This window comes from Salvelinus alpinus, chromosome 15 (assembly GCF_045679555.1).
Source record: "Salvelinus alpinus chromosome 15, SLU_Salpinus.1, whole genome shotgun sequence".
Taxonomy (NCBI): Eukaryota; Metazoa; Chordata; class Actinopteri; order Salmoniformes; family Salmonidae; genus Salvelinus; species Salvelinus alpinus.
Window position 1 is genome coordinate 22,532,710 of NC_092100.1, and position 18,675 is coordinate 22,551,384.

The following is an 18,675-nucleotide window of genomic DNA, read 5'->3' on the forward strand; positions in this document are numbered from 1 at the left end:
GCACACAAGTAGCCTACAAATGCATGCTGGGCTGGGCATGCCCAGAGGTCGTGAAGTGAGCACTACTGGAGTGTGCAAGAAGGCCGACGGTCCAGCCTTTGGCAAACCCGCTCTCCGCTCCAGTCAAATTGGGCACACTCCACACCTTGCTCTACTCCAGCTCCGCTCACATACTCTGTCCAGGACCTCTACAACAAGCAGTGTCAGATGAAGGCCCAAGAAATTGTCAAAGACTCCAGTCACCCAAGCTATAGACTGTTCTCTCTGCTACCACATGGCAAGCGGTACCAGTGCACCAAGTCTGCAACCAGCAGGACCCTGAACAGCTTCTACCCCCAAGCCATAAGACTGCTAAACAAGACTGCTAAATAGCTAATCAAATGGCTACCCGGACAACCTGCATTGACACTTTTTGGACTAACTTTCTTGCACACACACTGGACACGCACACTGGACACACAGCTGCTACTGTCTATTATCTATCCTGTTGCCTAGTCACTTTACCCCTACTTACAGTACCAGTCGCAAGTTTGGACATACTGTCACGTTCTGACCATAGTTCCTTTTTTATGTCTTTCTTTTGGTTTGGTCAGGGCGTGAGTTGGGGTGGGCATTCTATGTTGTTTTGCTATGTTTTCCATTTCTGTGTTTGGCCTGGTATGGTTCTCAATCAGAGGCAGCTGTCGATCGTTGTCTCTGATTGAGAATCATACTTAGGTAGCCTGTTTTCCCCATTTTGGTTGTGGGTGATTGTTTTCTGTTTTGTGCATATTCCTTACAGAACTGTTTCGGTTTCGTTCTCGCTCTTTATTATTTTTGTCATTTCAGTGTTCAGTTTATTTTGTTTATTAAAATGAACACTTACCACGCTGCACCTTGGTCCTCTTCTCCTTCACCAGACAAAAATCGTTACACATACCTACTTATTCAAGGGATTTTCTTTATTTTTACATTGTAGAATTGTCACGGTTTTCTTCCTGGGATGAAGGAGAGGACCAAAATGCAGCGCGGCTAGTGTTCAACATGTTTAATAGACGAATAAACGGTAACACTACTACAAGTAACAAAATAACAAATGTGAAAACCGAGACAGCCCTATCTGGTGCAGACAAAAACACAGTGACAGGAAACAATCACCCACAAAATCCCAACACAAAACAAGCCTCCTATATATGATTCTCAATCAGGGACAACGATTGACAGCTGCCTCTGATTGAGAACCATATTAGGCTGGACACAGAAACAGACAAACTAGACACACAACATAGAATTCCCACCCAGCTCACGTCCTGACCAACACTAAACAAGCAAAACACATAAGAACTCTGGTCAGGACGTTACAAGAATAATAGTGAAGACATCAAAACTATGAAAAAAACATATGAAATCATGTAGTAACCAAAAAAGTGTTAAACAAATCAAAATATATTTTATATTTGAAATCCTTCAAAGTAGCCACCCTTTGCCTTGATGACAGCTTTGCACACTCTTGGCATTCTCTCAACCAGATTCATGAGTTAGTCACCTGTAATGCATCTCAATTAACAGGTGTGCCTTGTTAAAAGTTAATTTGTGAAATTTCTTTCCTTCTTAATGCGTTTGAGCCAATTAGTTGTGTTGGTAGGGGTGGTATACGGAAGATAGCCCTATTTGGTAAAAGACCAAGTCCATGTTATGGCAAGAACAGCTCAAATAAGCAAAGAGAAACAACAGTCCATCATTACTTTAAGACATGAAGGTCAATCAATCTGGAACATTTCTAGAACTTTAAAAGTTTCTTCAAGTGCAGTTGCAAAAACCATCAAGCGCTATGGTGAAACAGGCTCTCATGAGGACCACAACAGGAAGACCCAGAGATACCTCTGTTGCAAAGGATAAGTTCATTAGCCTCAGAAATTGCAGCCCAAATAAATGCTAGAGTTCAAATAACAGACACATATCAACATCAACTGTTCAGAGGAGACTGCGTGAATCAGGCCTTCATGGTCGAATTGCTGCAAAGAAACCACTACTAAAGGACACCAATAATAAGAAGAGACTTGCTTGGGCCAAGAAACACGAGCAATGGACATTAGACCGGTGTAAATCTGTCCTTTGGTCTGTTGAGTCCAAATTTGAGATTTTTGGTTGCAACCGCCGTGTCTATGTGAGACGCAGAGTAAATGAACGGAGCTCCGCATGTGTGGTTCTCACCGTGAAGCATGGAGGAGGTGTGATGGTGTGGGTGTGCTTTGCTGGTGACACTGTCATGATTTATTTAGAATTCAAGGCACACTTAACCAGCATTGCTACCACAGCATTCTGCAGCGATACGCCAACCCATCTGGTTTGCACTTAGTGGGACTCATTTGTTTTTCAACAGAACAATGACCCAAAACACACCTCCAGGCTGTGTAAGGGCTATTTGACCAAGGAGGAGAGTGATGGAGTGCTGCATCAGATGACCTGGCCTCCACAATCACCCGACCTCAACCCAATTGAGATGGTTTGCGAGCAGCCAACAGTGCTCAGCACATGTGTGGAACTTTAAATAATGCCACTTTAATAATGTTTACATATCTTACATTACTCATATGTATATACTGTATTTTATACCATCTATCGCACCTTGCCTATGCCGCTCGGCCATCGCTCATCCATATATTTATATGTACATATTCTCATTCACCCCTTTCAGATTTGTGTGTATTAGGTAGTTGTTGGGGAATTGTTAGATTACTTGTTAGCTATTACTGCACTGTCGGAACCAGAAGCACAAGCATTTCACTACACTCGCATTAACATCTGCTAACCATGTGTATGTGACCATTAACATCTGCTAACCATGTGTATGTGACCATTAACATCTGCTAACCATGTGTATGTGACCATTAACATCTGCTAACCATGTGTATGTGACCATTAACATCTGCTAACCATGTGTATGTGACCATTAACATCTGCTAACCATGTGTATGTGACCATTAACATCTGCTAACCATGTGTATGTGACCATTAACATCTGCTAACCATGTGTATGTGACCATTAACATCTGCTAACCATGTGTATGTGACCATTAACATCTGCTAACCATGTGTATGTGACCAATAACATCTGCTAACCATGTGTATGTGACCAATAACATCTGCTAACCATGTGTATGTGACCAATAACATCTGCTAACCATGTGTATGTGACCATTAACATCTGCTAACCATGTGTATGTGACCATTAACATCTGCTAACCATGTGTATGTGACCATTAACATCTGCTAACCATGTGTATGTGACCATTAACATCTGCTAACCATGTGTATGTGACCATTAACATCTGCTAACCATGTGTATGTGACCATTAACATCTGCTAACCATGTGTATGTGACCATTAACATCTGCTAACCATGTGTATGTGACCATTAACATCTGCTAACCATGTGTATGTGACCATTAACATCTGCTAACCATGTGTATGTGACCATTAACATCTGCTAACCATGTGTATGTGACCATTAACATCTGCTAACCATGTGTATGTGACCATTAACATCTGCTAACCATGTGTATGTGACCATTAACATCTGCTAACCATGTGTATGTGACCATTAACATCTGCTAACCATGTGTATGTGACCATTAACATCTGCTAACCATGTGTATGTGACCATTAACATCTGCTAACCATGTGTATGTGACCATTAACATCTGCTAACCATGTGTATGTGACCATTAACATCTGCTAACCATGTGTATGTGACCATTAACATCTGCTAACCATGTGTATGTGACCAATACAATTTGATTTGAAACTCTGTTGGAAAAGCATTCCAGGTTGAGAGAATGCCAAGAGTGTGCAAAGCTGTCATCAAGGCAAAGGGTGGCTACTTTGAAGAATCTCAAATAGACTATTTTGATTTGTTTAACACTTTTTTGGTTACTACATGATCTTTTAAATTTTATTTAACTAGGCATTTCATGTGTTATTTCATAGTTTTGATGTTTTCACTGTTACTCAACAATGTCGAAAAGAGTAAAATAAAGAAAAACCCTTGAATGAGTAGGTGTGTCCAAACTTTGACTGATACTGTAAATGTACATAGCTACAGTGGGGAGAACAAGTATTTGATACACTGCCGATTTTGCAGGTTTTCCTACTTACAAAGCATGTAGAGGTCTGTAATTTTTATCATAGGTACACTTCAACTGTGAGAGACGGAATCTAAAACAAAAATCCAGAAAATCACATTGTATGATTTTTAAGTAATTCCTTTGCATTTTATTGCATGACATAAGTATTTGATACATCAGAAAAGCAGAACTTAATATTTGGTACAGAAACCTTTGTTTGCAATTACAGAGATCATACATTTCCTGTAGTTCTTGACCAGGTTTGCACACACTGCAGCAGGGATTTTGGCCCACTCCTCCATACAGACCTTCTCCAGATCCTTCAGGTTTCGGGGCTGTCGCTGGGCAATACGGAATTTCAGCTCCCTCCAAAGATTTTCTATTGGGTTCAGGTCTGGAGACTGGCTAGACCACTCCAGGACCTTGAGATGCTTCTTACAGAGCCACTCCTTAGTTGCCCTGGCTGTGTGTTTCGGGTCATTGTCATGCTGGAAGACCCAGCCACGACCCATCTTCAATGCTCTTACTGAGGGAAGGAGGTTGTTGGCCAAGATCTCGCGATACATGGCCCCATCCATCCTCCCCTCAATACGGTGCAGTCGTCCTGTCCCCTTTGCAGAAAAGCAGCCCCAAAGAATGATGTTTCCACCTCCATGCTTCACGGTTGGGATGGGTTCTTGGGGTTGTACTCATCCTTCTTCTTCCTCCAAACACAGCGAGTGGAGTTTAGACCCAAAAGTAATATTTTTGTCTCATCAGACCACATGACCTTCTCCCATTCCTCCTCTGGATCATCCAGATGGTCATTGGCAAACTTCAGACGGGCCTGGACATGCGCTGGCTTGAGCAGGGGGACCTTGCGTGCGCTGCAGGATTTTAATCCATGACGGCGTAGTGTGTTACTAATGGTTTTCTTTGAGACTGTGGTCCCAGCTCTCTTCAGGTCATTGACCAGGTCCTGCCGTGTAGTTCTGGGCTGATCCCTCACCTTCCTCATGATCATTGATGCCCCACGAGGTGATATCTTGCATGGAGCCCCAGTCCGAGGGTGATTGACCGTCATCTTGAACTTCTTCCATTTTCTAATAATTGCGCCAACAGTTGTTGCCTTCTCACCAAGCTGCTTGCCTATTGTCCTGTAGCTCGTCCCAGCCTTGTGCAGGTCTACAATTTTATCCCTGATGTCCTTACACAGCTCTCTGGTCTTGGCCATTGTGGAGAGGTTGGAGTCTGTTTGATTGAGCGTGTGGACAGGTGTCTTTTATACAGGTAACGAGTTCAAACAGGTGCAGTTAATACAGGTAATGAGTGGAGAACAGGAGGGCTTCTTAAAGAAAAACTAACAGGTCTGTGAGAGCCGGAATTCTTACTGGTTGGTAGGTGATCAAATACTTATGTCATGCAATAAAATGCAAATTAATTACTTAAAAATCATACAATGTGATTTTCTGGATTTTTGTTTTAGATTCCGTCTCTCACAGTTGAAGTTTACCTATGATAAAAATTACAGACCTCTACATGCTTTGTAAGTAGGAAAACCTGCAAAATCGGCAGTGTATCAAATACTTGTTCTCCCCACTGTACCTCAATTACCTCGTACCCCTGCACATCGACTCGGTACTGGTAATCCCTGTATAGAGCCATGTTATTTTTTACTCGTTATTGTTATTCGTTATTCACTGTGTATTTATTCCTGATGGCACTATTTAAATGGTTTATCTTTAACTCTGCATTGTTGGAAAAAGACCTGTACAGTAAGTAAGCATTTCACTGTTAGTCTACACCTGTTGTTTGCAAAGAATGTGACAAAGAAATGTTATCACTCAAATTCTCTCTCCCAATAACCCTCACTCTCCACCTCAACATCTCTCCACCTCCCTCTCCCTCCATCCATCCTGTGTCTCTCACCTTGCATAGCAAAACCCTGGCTGGAAATGTGGCTTTCTCCATAGAGCAGCTTGTCATCATCCTCCTAGTCCTTATAAACATCACTCTATTAAGTCATATCTCCATCCTTCTCTCCCTCCATATCTCTGTATCTCACCTGGCATAGTGAAACCCTGAGAGTAGATGTCTCCAGCTCCGTAGAAGAGTTCATCATCATCCTGGTCGTCCTGGTCGGTGTAGCCGTGCAGGTGCTCAAGGTAAGGCAGTACAGTCATGCTACGACACGCATCCCTCCGGTCAGCACTGGGGGGCATTGGCATCAGAGGCTCCATGGCAGGGTGTTTCTTCCTCACCCAGCTGTAACCACACAAAGATTGGTTTTAAGGTTATGTGTGGAACTTTAAATAATGCCACTTTAATAATGTTGACATATCTTACATTACTCATATGTATATACTGTATTTTATACCATCTATCGCACCTTGCCTATGCCGCTCGGCCATCGCTCATCCATATATTTATATGTACATATTCTCATTCACCCCTTTCAGATTAGTGTGTATTAGGTACACAGTTGAAGTCGGAAGTTTACATACACCTTAGCCAAATACATAAAAACTCAGTTTCACAATTCCTGATATTTAATCCTAGTAAAAATTCATTGTCTTAGGTCAGTTAGGATCACCACTTTATTTTAAGAATGTGAAATGTCAGAATAATAGTAGAGAATGACTTATGAGAATTATTATTTATTTCAGCTTTTATTTCTTTCATCACATTCCCAGTGGGACAGAAGTTTACATGCACTCAATTAATATTTGGTAGCATTGCCTTTAAATTGTTTAACTTGGGTCAAACGTTTCAGGTAGCCTTCCACAAGCTTCCCACAATAAGTTGGGCGAATCTTGGCCCATTCCTCCTGACAGAGTTGGTGTAACTGAGTCAGGTTTGTAGGCCTCCTTGCTCGCACATGTTTTTTCAGTTCTGCCCACACATTTTCTATGGGATTGAGGTCAGGGCTTTGTGATGGCCACTCCAATACCTTGACGTTGTTGTCCTTAAGCCATTTTGCCACAACTTTGGAAGTATGCTTGGGGTCATTGTCCATTTGGAAAACCCATTTGCGACCACGCTTTAACTTCCTGACTGATGTCTTGAGATGTTGCTTCAATATATCCACATAATTTTCCTCCCTCATGATGCCATCTATAGCACCAGTCTCTCCTGCAGCAAAGCACCCCCACAACCTCATGCTGCCACCCCTGTGCTTCACGGTTGAGATGGTGTTCCTCGGCTTGCAAGCCTCCCCCTTTTTCCTCCAAACATAACGATGGTCATTATGGCCAAACAGTTCTCTTATTGTTTCATCAGACCAGAGGACATTTCTCCAAAAATTACAATCTTTGTCCCCATGTGCAGTTGCAAACCGTAGTCTGGCTGTTTTATGGTGGTTTTGGAGCAGTGGCTTCTTCCTTGCTGAGCGGCCTTTCAGGTTATGTCGATATAGGACTCGTTTTCCTGTGGATATAGATACTTTTGTACCTGTTTTCTCAAGCATCTTCACAAGGTCCTTTGCTGTTGTTCTGGGCTTGATTTGCACTTTTTCGCACCACAGTACGTTCATCTCTAGGAGACAGAACGCGTCTCCTTCCTGAGCGGTATGACGGCTGCGTGGTCCCATGGCGTTTATACTTGCGTACTATTGATGGTACAGATGAACGTGGTACCTTTTGGAAATTGCTCCCAAGGATGAACCAGACTTGTGGAGGTGTACAATTGTTTGTCTGAGGTCTTGGCTGATTTCTTTTGATTTTCCCATGATGTCAAGCAAAGAGGTACTGAGTTTGAAGGTAGGCCTTGAAATACATCCACAGGTACACATCCAATTGACTCAAATGATGTCAATTAGCCTATCAGAAGCTTCTAAAGCCATGACATAATTTTCTGGAATTTTCCAAGCTGTTTAAAGACACAGTCAACTTAGTGAACGTACAAGTCTGACCCACTGGAATTGTGATACAGTGAATTATAAGTGAAATAATCTGTCTGTAAACAATTGTTAGAAACATTATTTGTGTCATGCACAAAGATGATGTCCTAACCGACTTGCAAAAACTATAGTTTGTTAACAAGAAATTTGTTGAGTGGTTGAAAAACTAGTTTTAATGACTTCAACCTAAGTGTATGTAAACTTCTGACTTCAACTGTATATGTTGTATATACACTACCGTTCAGAAGTTTGGGGTCACTTAGAAATGTCCTTGTTTTTGAAAGAAATGCAAAATAAATTGTCCATTAAAATAACATCAAATAGATCAGAAATATAGTGTAGACATTGTTAATGTTGTAATGGAATATCTACATAGGCGTACAAAGGCCCATTTTCAGCAACCATCACTCCTGTGTTCCAATGGCACGTTGTGTTAACTAATCCAAGTTTATAATTTTAAAAGGCTAATTAATCATTAGAAAACAGTGAAGAGGCGACTCCGGGATGCTGGCCTTCTAGGCAGGGTTCCTCTGTCCAGTGTGTGTTCTTTTGCCCATCTTAATCTTTTATTTTTATTGGCCAGTCTGAGATATAGCTTTTTCTTTGCAACTCTGCATAGAAGGCCAGCATTCCGGAGTCACCTTGTCACTGTTGATGTTAAGACTGGTGTTTTGCGGGTACTATTTAATGAAGCTGCCAGTTGAGGACTTGTGAGGGGTTTGTTTCTCAAACTAGACACTAATGTACTTGTCGTCTTGCTCAGTTGTGCACCGGGGCCTCCCACTCCTCTTTCTATTCTGGTTAGAGCCAGTTTGCGCTGTTCTGTGAAGGGAGTAGTACACAGCGTTGTACGAGATCTTCAGTTTCTTAGCAATTTCTTGCATGGAATAGCCTTCATTTCTCAGAACAAGAATAGACTGACGAGTTTCAGAAGAAAGTTTTATTTCTAGCCATTTTGAGCCTATAATCGAACCCACAAATGCTGATGCTCCAGATACTCAATTAGTCTAAAGAAGGCCAGTTGTATTGCTTCTTTAATCAGCACAACAGTTTTCAGCTGTGCTAACATAATTGCAAAAGGGTTTTCTAATGATCAATTAGCCTTTTAAAATGATAAACTTGGATTAGCTAACAAACCCTGCCATTGGAACAAATGTGTGATGGTTGCTGATAATGGGCCTCTGTATGCCTATGTAGATATGTAGATTAAATGTATGTAGATTAAAAATCATCAGTTTCCAGCTACAATATTCATTTACAACATTAACAATGTCTACACTGTATTTCTGACTGCCCATACCATAACCCCACCGCCACCATAGGGCACTCTGTTCACAACGTTGACATCAGCAAACCGCTCGCCCACATGACGCCATACACGTGGTCTGCGGTTGTGAGGCCGGTTGGACGCACTGCCAAATTCTCTAAAACATTGTTGGAGGTGGCTTATGGCAGAGAAATTAACATAAAAATTATCTGGCAACAGCTCTGGTGGACATTCCTGCAGTCAGCATGCCAATTGCACACTCCCTCAAAACTTGAGACATCTGTGGCATTGTGTTGTGTGACAAAACTGCACATTTTAGAGTGGCCTTTTATTGTCCCCAGCACAAGGTGCACCTGTGTAATGATCATGCTGTTTAATCAGCTTCTTGATATGCCATTGGTGGATGGATTATCTTGGAAAAGGAGAAATGCTCACTAACAGGGATGTAAACAAATTTGTGCACAAAATTTGAGAGAAACATTTTTGTACGTATGGAACATTTCTGGAATCTTTTATTTTAGCTCATGAAACATGGGACCACTTTACATGTTCCGTTATATTTGTGTTCAGTGTATAAAGAAGGCTAACCAATGGAATAAGCCGTTACTTAAAACAACTGATATGTGTAATTGTGGTGTGCATTTAAGAGATGGCCAGTAAAATGTGTGTGTACGATAAGAAGCTGTGTGTAGGGTATGATAGTAAGTGGGTATGTGTGTGTTTGATTGGACTGTCATTTCTCTTTGCTTATTTGAGCTCTTCTTGTCATAATATGGACTTGTTTTTTAATCAAATAGGGCTACCTTGTCACAACACAACCGATTGGCTCAAACACATTAAGAACTAAATACATTTCACAAATGAACTTTTAACAAGGCACACCTGTTAATTGAAATGCATTCCAGGTGACTAACTCATGAAGCTGGTTAAGAGAATGCCAAGAGTGTGCAAAGCTGTCATCAAGGCAAAAGGTGGCTACTTTGAAGAATTTCAAATATAAAAGATATTTGGATTTGTTTAACACATTTTTGGTTACTACATGATTCCATGTGTTATTTCATAGGTTTAATGTCTTCACTATTATTCTAATGTAGAAAATAGTAGAAATAAAGAAAAACCATTGAATGAGTAGGTGTGTCCAAACTTTTGACTGGTACTGTTCTTGTCATTGGGGTTTTTGAACCCACAAGTCGTCGTGACATCGTCTGCCCTGTACGGAGATTGCGCACACCCAGTATCCAAACATGCAAACATCCAAACATGTAAACATGCATGGCTTGAGATACAGTCACCGGTCGAGTGTGTGTAGCTAGCTACCTAGTTTCAATATCAACAGTACTGCCAAGAAGGATAACGTTTGAGTAGCATTTAAAAACACCTGATTTAAATCATCATCATCATCAATATTCGATCTGGTTGGCTGATATGCGCCGCAGAGAGAGGAGCAGCTGCATCAACGGCCCTCCGACCCAACTCCATCCCTCCTTCAGTCGGGAGATGCACGTGTGTGTCAGGGCAGTAGCAACACAGCTAGTCTAGACTCTAGCTAACCACCATACACTAAAATATCCACACAAGCCACTAGCCGGCCAGCCAGCGATATATCATGAGTTAGAAGATTATTAATAATATGAAGTTATGTAAGAATTTTAAGAGCATTGAAGATAAATCACAAAAAGAAAATCTACGATCAGCTGATAGCCCACTCTCTTTCCCCAATGTCAGTCATGTCTTTAGGAGGCAATGTAACTAGCTTGCTTACAATTTGTGATGTGTGTTGTTGCAGAAATAAATAGGCCTATGCATAACATTTTATTTGCTACAGAGGCAGTTGGTAAGTTAGGAATTTAGACATACAGTATGAATTATGACAGTAATTTTTTTTCAAGAGCTGAGTGTGCCCTGTTTTTGTTTTGAGCACTTGATCCCGGTCTGTGCACGGCCTTGTGTGTGCGCACGGCCTTGTGTGTGTGTGTATGTGGGATAATAAGTGATCAAGCCTCCATAATGCAGCCTAGTGAAGCTGCTACACCTTAAGAATAGGGTGCACCTCAGGAGCCGGGACATTAAAGTTGCATTGACTAAGCATGGCTACTCTACCCATTGTAATTCCCCTTAATGTTAATATTTGCAGAGCTTGGAAATTTATTTTAAAGACCCATCTGCCCTTTTGCCAGGTGAAATATTTATACAGCTCTTTTTCCCCAGCTTCTATTTACTCCTCTTTATCCTTCCTTTCACCTTTTGGCATGACCACACGTGGAAGGACCACATGTTAAGGAGAGATTGATTCGATTCTGATTTATTAATTGTTATTACCTTTGGTATTAACATGCACTAAGATAGGTTAGGTGACACAGGACGCACCACATTCTATCATGGTGTCTAATCTATACCTGGAAGTGAAATAAACTTGTTCAAGTTAAACTCATTACATTTTAGTCGTTTAGCAGACGCTCTTATCCAGAGCAATTTACATTTAGTGCATTCATCTTAAGATGGCTAGCTGGGACCATTACATATCACAGGCATAGTAAGTACACGTTTCCTCAAAAGGGGGGGGGATTATTTAAAATACTCTTTGAAGAGGTAGGATTTTCAGGTGCTTTTAGAAGATGGGCAGGAACTCTGCTGTCCTAGCTTTAGGGGGAAGGTGGTTCCACCATCGGGGTGCCAGGACAGAGAAGAGCTTGGACTGGGCTGAGCAGGAGCTACGCTCCTGTAGGAGTGAGATGGCCAAGAGACCAGAGGTGGCAGAACAGAGTGCTCGGGTTGGGGTGTAGGGTTTGAGCATAGCCTGAAGGTAGAGAGTGGCTGCAGCGTTCTGGATAAGTTGCAGTGGTTTGATGGCACAAGCGGGGAGCCCAGCCAACAGCGAGTTGCAGTAGTCTAGATGGGAGATGACAAGTGCCTGGATTAGAACCTTTGCCTCTTCCTGTGTGAGGTAGGGTCGTACTCTACGGATGTTGTAGAGCATGCTTTGACGTTTGCAGAGAATGACAGGGTGTTGTCCAGGGTCACGCCAAGGTTCTACGCACTCTGGGAGGGCGACACTGTTGAGTTATCAACCGTGATGGAGAGGTCTTTGAGCGGGCAGGCCTTCCCCGGGAGGAAAAGCAACTCTGTCTTGTCGAGGTTGAGCTTGAGGAGATGGGCTGACATCCAAGCTGAGGTATCTGCCAGGCATGCAGAGATGCGTGTCGCCACCTGGGTGTCAGGTGGAAGGAGGAAAGTAGTTGAGTGTCATCCGCATAGCAATGATAGGAGAGACCATGTGAGGATATGACGCAGTCATGTGACTTGGTGTATAGAGAGAAGAGGGGAGGGCCTAGAATAGAGCCCTGGGGGACACCAGTAGTGAGAGTACGTGGTGCAGACACAGATCCTCGCCACGTCACCTGGTAGGAGCGACCTGCAAGGTAAGCTGCAATCCAAGAGTGTGCAGAGCCTGAGACACCCAGCCCTGAGAGAGTGGAATGGAGGATCTGATGGTTCACAGTGTCGAAGGCAGCGGATAGATCTAGGAGGATGAGAACAGAGGAGCGAGAGTCAGCTTAGGCAGTGCAGAGCCTCCGTGACACAGAAGACCCGTCCTGGTTAAGGTCAAGGAGATCGTTCTGAGAGAGATAACAAGAGTTTATCAGAGACAGCACGCTTAAGTGTTGTGGAAATAAAAGAAAGGGATACAAGGCTACAGGTTGAGGTCAGATGAGTCACATTTGCTACCATGTTAAAAAAACATGAATAACCTATTTTAATAACTGAATATTCAAAAAGCATACATTAGACATATCTAAACCATGAGAAACTTCCAATATAAAAAGTAACTACAAATGTTTCTATAACTAGGCTATAACTTCAACATACACTACCATTCAAGTTTGGGGTCACTTAGAATTGTCCTTGTTTTTGAAAGAAAAGCAATTTTTTTGTCCATTAAAATGACATAAAATTGATCAGAAATACAGTGTTAATATTGTAAATGACTAGTGTAGCTGGAAACAGCAGATTTTTTTATGGAATATCTACATCTACATAATATCTACACTCAACTCCAAGATGGCGTAGCAGTAGGACGTGTGTGTTTGTCTTTGTCTTATACCGTGTCTTATCCAGTGTAAATATCCGGTCTTTTTCGTATCCATCTTAATCTCACTTTCTATCTACGAACTAAATATACTTTCCTGCAACCCGCCTCACCCAATGTGGTACAGATCTGCAATTTTTATTCCTTATAACTGGAACTTCCATCAGGAGCTAGCCAGCTAACTAGCTACTAGTTACCAACGGCTAGCGGTCTTCACCTTTTTCTCGGTCACCAGCCAGCCTTAGCTTGGATAACACCTGCCAGACTGCACAGCGCGATATCAGCCCAGAGCTTATTGTACTGCTTCTCTCTACAACATCACCGGATTCCTGCCGCTCCTGATCATTACACCGGATCATCGCAGCTAGCCAGCTGTTACTGTTAGCTAACGCCTCTGTCCCGAAGCAAGCACCAGCTAGCCTTGAGAGCTGGGCCCATATACCAGCTAATTCTAGGGCTACCTCCTTCGCCAATTGGCCTGTACCCTTTATTGTCGACACGGAGCCCCGCCAATCCATCACGACTGTACTGCTGACGTGATTGCCCGATGTGGTCTCAACAGGCTATTCTGTTACGATGTCGCCGAAGAACCATCTACTAGCCCCGGCCCGCTAGATTTTCTGAACGCTGTGTCCCCTGCTCGCCTAGCGTAGTAGTGACTACCGAACGGCACCCTGACTCACCTACTGCTGCTCTTTTGACCCTATGATCACGCGGCTACACAGATGATGCCCCCTGGACTGTTTCAATAACACGGTACCTCATTTTGCTCTCCTGATCAACAACTGTGATGGCTTTATGCCTCTCTCTAATGTCAATTTCCTTTGTCTACTGCTGTCTTGGCTAGTTCTTCTTGTTTTATTTCACTGTAGAGGCCTCAGTCCTTTTGTTCCAACCCACACACATGCGGAGACCTCACCTGACTTAACTGGTGCTCCAGAGACTAAACCTCTCTCATCGTCACTCAACGTCTAGGTTTACCTCCACTGTACTCACATCCTACCATACCATTGCTGGACATTATGCCCTGAATCTTTTCTACCACGCCCAGAAAACTGCTCATTTTATTCTCTGTCCCCAACGCACTAGACGACCAGTTCTTATAGCCTTTAGCCGTACCCTTATCCTACTACTTCTCTGGTGATGTAGAGGTTAACCCAGGCCCTGTAGCCCCCAGTTCCACTCCTATTCCTCAGGCGCTATCATTTTGTCACGGCCGTCAAAAGAAGTGGACCAAGGTGCAGCGTGGTGAGCGTACATTTCTCTTTTATTTATAACAATGACGCCGAACAAAACAATAAACACTACAAAAACAAACCGTGAAGCTAAAGGCTATGTGCCTTAAAGAAAGTCAACTTCCCACAAAGACAGGTGGAAAAAAGGGCTACCTAAGTATGGTTCTCAATCAGAGACAACGATAGACAGCTGCCTCTGATTGAGAACCACACCCGGCCAAACACAAAGAAATAGAAAACATAGAAATAAAGAAACTAGAATGCCCACCCTAGTCACACCCTGGCCTAACCAAAATAGAGAATAAAAGCCTCTCTATGGCCAGGGGGTGACAGTACCCCCCCCCCCCCCCAAAGGTGCTGACTCAGGCCGCAAAACCTGACTCTAAAGGGGAGGGTCCGGGTGGGCTTCCTTTACGGCGGCGGCTCTGGTGCGGGACGTAGAACCCCCTCCGCCTGCCCCCACTTTGGTGGCGCCTCTGGTGCAGGGACTCTTGCCGCCGACCCCGGACTGGGGACCCTCATAGCGGGCCCCGAACTGGGGACCCTCGTTGCGGGCCCCGGACTGGGCACCCTCGTTGCGGGTCCAGGACTGAGCACCCTCGTTGCGGGCCCCGGACTGGGCACTCTCGCTGCGGGCCCCGGACTGGGCACCCTCGTTGCGGGCCCCGGACTGGGCACCCTCGTTGCGTGCCCCGGACTGGGCACCATCGTTGCAGGCCGAGGACTGGGCACCCACGTTGCGGGCCCCGGACTGGAGAATGTCGCTGGAGGCTCCGGACTGGAGAACGTCGCTGGAGGCTCCGGACTGGAGGCTTTCGCTGGAGGCTCCGGACTGGAGGCCTTCGTTGGAGGCTTTGTGCCATGACTCCTCACTGGAGGCTTCGTGCCATGGATCATCACTGGAGGCTTCGTGCCATGGATCATCACTGGAGGCTTCTTGCCATGGATCATCACTGGAGGCTTCTTGCCATGGATCATCACTGGAGGCTTCGTGCCATGGATCATCACTGGAGGCTTCTTGCCATGGAACATCACTGGAGGCTTCTTGCCATGGATCATCACTGAAGGCTTCGTGCCATGGATCATCACTGGAGGCTTCGTGCCATGGATCATCACTGGAGGCTTCTTGCCATGGATCATCACTGGAGGCTTCGTGCCATGGATATTCACTGGAGGCTTTGTGCCATAGATCATCACTGGAGGCTTCGTGCCATGGATCATCACTGGAGGCTTCGTGCCATGGATCATCACTGGAGGCTTCTTGCCATGGATCATCACTGGAGGCTTCGTGCCATAGATCATCACTGGAGGGAGGAGACGTATGGGCAGTCGGGTACGTTGAGCTGCCATAGGGCTCACCAGGCTGGGGAGACATACGGGAGGATTAGTTCTAGGCGCAGGCACAGGACTCACCAGGCTGGAGAGACATACAGGAGGCCCTGTCCTAGGCAGAGGCACCGGATACACTGGGCCGTGGAGGCGCACTGGAGGTCTTGAGCGTAGAGCCTGCACAACCCGTCCTGGCTGGATGGTTATTTTCGCCCTGAAGATGCGGGGCGCAGGCACAGGACGCACTGGGCTGTGCAGACGCACCGAAGACACAGTGCGCAGAGCCGGCGCAGGATATCCCAGGCCGTAGAGACGTACTGGCGGCCAGATGCGCTGAGCCGGCATCCTCCGACCTGGCTGGATGCCCACTCTAGCCCGGCCGATTCGGGGAGCTGGAAGGTAGCGCACCGGGCTGTGCACGCGCACTGGAGACACCGTGCGCTCCACCGCATAACACGGTGCCTGACCAGTACGACGCTCGCCACGATAAGCACGGGGAGTTGGCTCAGGTCTCCAACCTGACTCAGCCACACTCCCCGTGTGCCACCCCCCAAAAAATTGGGGAGCTGCCTCTCGGACTTCCTTGCCAGCCGTGTCCCTTCGTAACGCTGCCGCTCTGCTCTTGCCCCCTCCAGATCCTCCCGTGGACGGCGATACTCCCCAGCCTGCCTCCAGGTTCCCTTACCGTCCAGGATCTCCTCCCAAGTCCATGAATCCTGGACACGCTATGTGGACAACTACAAATACCTATGTGTCTGGTTAGACTGTAAACTCTCCTTCCAAACTCATATTAAGCACCTCCAATCCAAAATTCAATCTAAAATTGGCTTCCTATTTCGCAACAAAGCATCCTTCACTCATGCTGCCAAACATACCCTCGTAAAACTGACTATCCTACTGATCCTTGACTTCGGAAATGTCATTTACAAAATAGCCTGCAACACTCTACTCAGCAAATTGGATGTAGTCTATCACAGTGCCATCCGTTTTAACACCAAAGCCCCATATACTACCCACCACTGCGACCTGTATGCTCTCATTGGCTGGCCCTCGCTTCATATTCGTCACCAAACCCACTGGCTCCAGGTCATCTATAAGTCTTTGCTAGGTAAAGCCCCACCTTATCTCAGCTCACTGGTCACCATAGCAGCACCCACCCGTAGCATGCGCTCCAGCAGGTATATTTCACTGGTCATCCCCAAAGCCAACACTTCCTTTGGCCGCCTTTCCTTCCAGTTCTCTGCTGCTAATGACTGGAACAAATTGCAAAAATCACTGAAGCTGGAGTCTTATATCTCCCTCACTAACTTTAAGCATCAGATGTCAGAGCAGCTTACCGATCATTGCACCTGTACACAGCCCATCTGTAAATAGCCCACCCAACTACCTCATCCCCATATTGTTATTTTTTTGCACCCCAGTATCTCTACTTGCACATTCCTCTTCTGCACATCTATCACTCCAGTGTTTAATTGCTAAATTGTAAATATTTTCCCACTATGGCCTATTTATTGCCTTACCTCCCTAATCTTAATACATTTGCACACACTGTATATAGATTTTTCTATTGTGTTATTGACTGTATGTTTGTTTATCCCATGTGTAACTCTGTGTTCTTTGTGTCGCACCGCTTTGCTTTATCTTGGCCTGGTCGCAGTTGTAAATGAGAACTTGTTCTCAACTGGCCTACCTGGTTAAATAAAGGTGGAAGAAAATAAAAAATAGGCGTACAGAGGCCCATTATCAGCAACCATCACTCCTGTTTTCCAATGGCATGTTGTGTTAGCTAATCCAAGTTTATCATTTTAAAAGGCTAATTGATAATTAGAAAACAGTGAAGAGGCGACTCCAGGATGCTGACCTTCTTGGCAGAGTTGCAAAGAAAAAGCCGTATCTCAGACTGGCCAATAAAAAGATTAAGATGGGCAAAAGAACACAGACACTGGATAGAGGAACTCTGCCTAGAAGGCAAGCATCCTGGAGTCGCCTCTTCATTGTTGACGTTGAGACTGGTGTTTTGTAGGTACTATTTATTGAAGCTGCCAGTTGAGGACTTGTGAGCCATCTGTTTCTCAAACTAGACACTCTAATGTACTTGTCCTCTTGCTCAGTTGTGCACCGGGGCCTCCCACTCTTTCTATTCTGGTTAGAGCCAGTTCGCGCTGTTCTGTGAAGGGAGTAGTATACAGCGTTGTACCAGATCTTCACTTTCTTGGCAATTTCTCACATGGAATAGCCTTCATTTCTCAGAACAAGAATAGACTGACAGGTTTCAGAAGAAAGTTCTTTGTTTCTGGCCATTTTGAGCCTGTAATCGAATACACAAATGCTGATGCGCCAGATACTCAACTAGTCTAAAGAAGGCCAGTTGTATTGCTTCTTTAAAATCAGCACAATGTCACGGATCCCTCTGGAACTTTCATTGCGCGCACCTGGCCCCTATTTCCACTGATTGTATTTGTATATATATGTGCCCTTTGTTCACCATGGTGCTGTCGATTATTGTTACAATGTCCGTTGGTACGTGTGAGTACCTGTGCTGTGCGTTTTGGGCTTTCGTGCCCTTGTGGATTGCGCAGATCATTACGGGTCTCATCCCGTGTGTTAATCATCGTGTGCGTGTGTGTTATTTATTCGAGGTGCTCCTCGCTCTTTTGTTTGTGTTTCAACCCTGTATTTTGTGTACATGTTTGTTTGGTCTTCGTCCCCGTGCCTTTACACGGCACGCTGTCATTTTGGGTGTAATAAAAAAAAAATATTACGCATTCCTGCTT

General features: G+C 44.5%; 1 protein-coding gene across 4 annotated transcripts in view; it reads right to left on the minus strand.

The window, feature by feature from the left end:
* The window catches only part of LOC139539739 (serine/threonine-protein kinase STK11-like), a 50,514-nt gene that overhangs the window by 17,616 nt on the left and 14,223 nt on the right, over nucleotides 1-18,675 (minus strand). For all 4 annotated transcript variants that reach the window (XM_071342962.1, XM_071342960.1, XM_071342958.1 and 1 more), the window contains one exon: nucleotides 6,151-6,350. In XM_071342962.1, coding sequence (XP_071199063.1) covers nucleotides 6,151-6,350 — 200 coding nt within the window. The remainder of the gene's footprint in view (nucleotides 1-6,150; nucleotides 6,351-18,675) is intronic.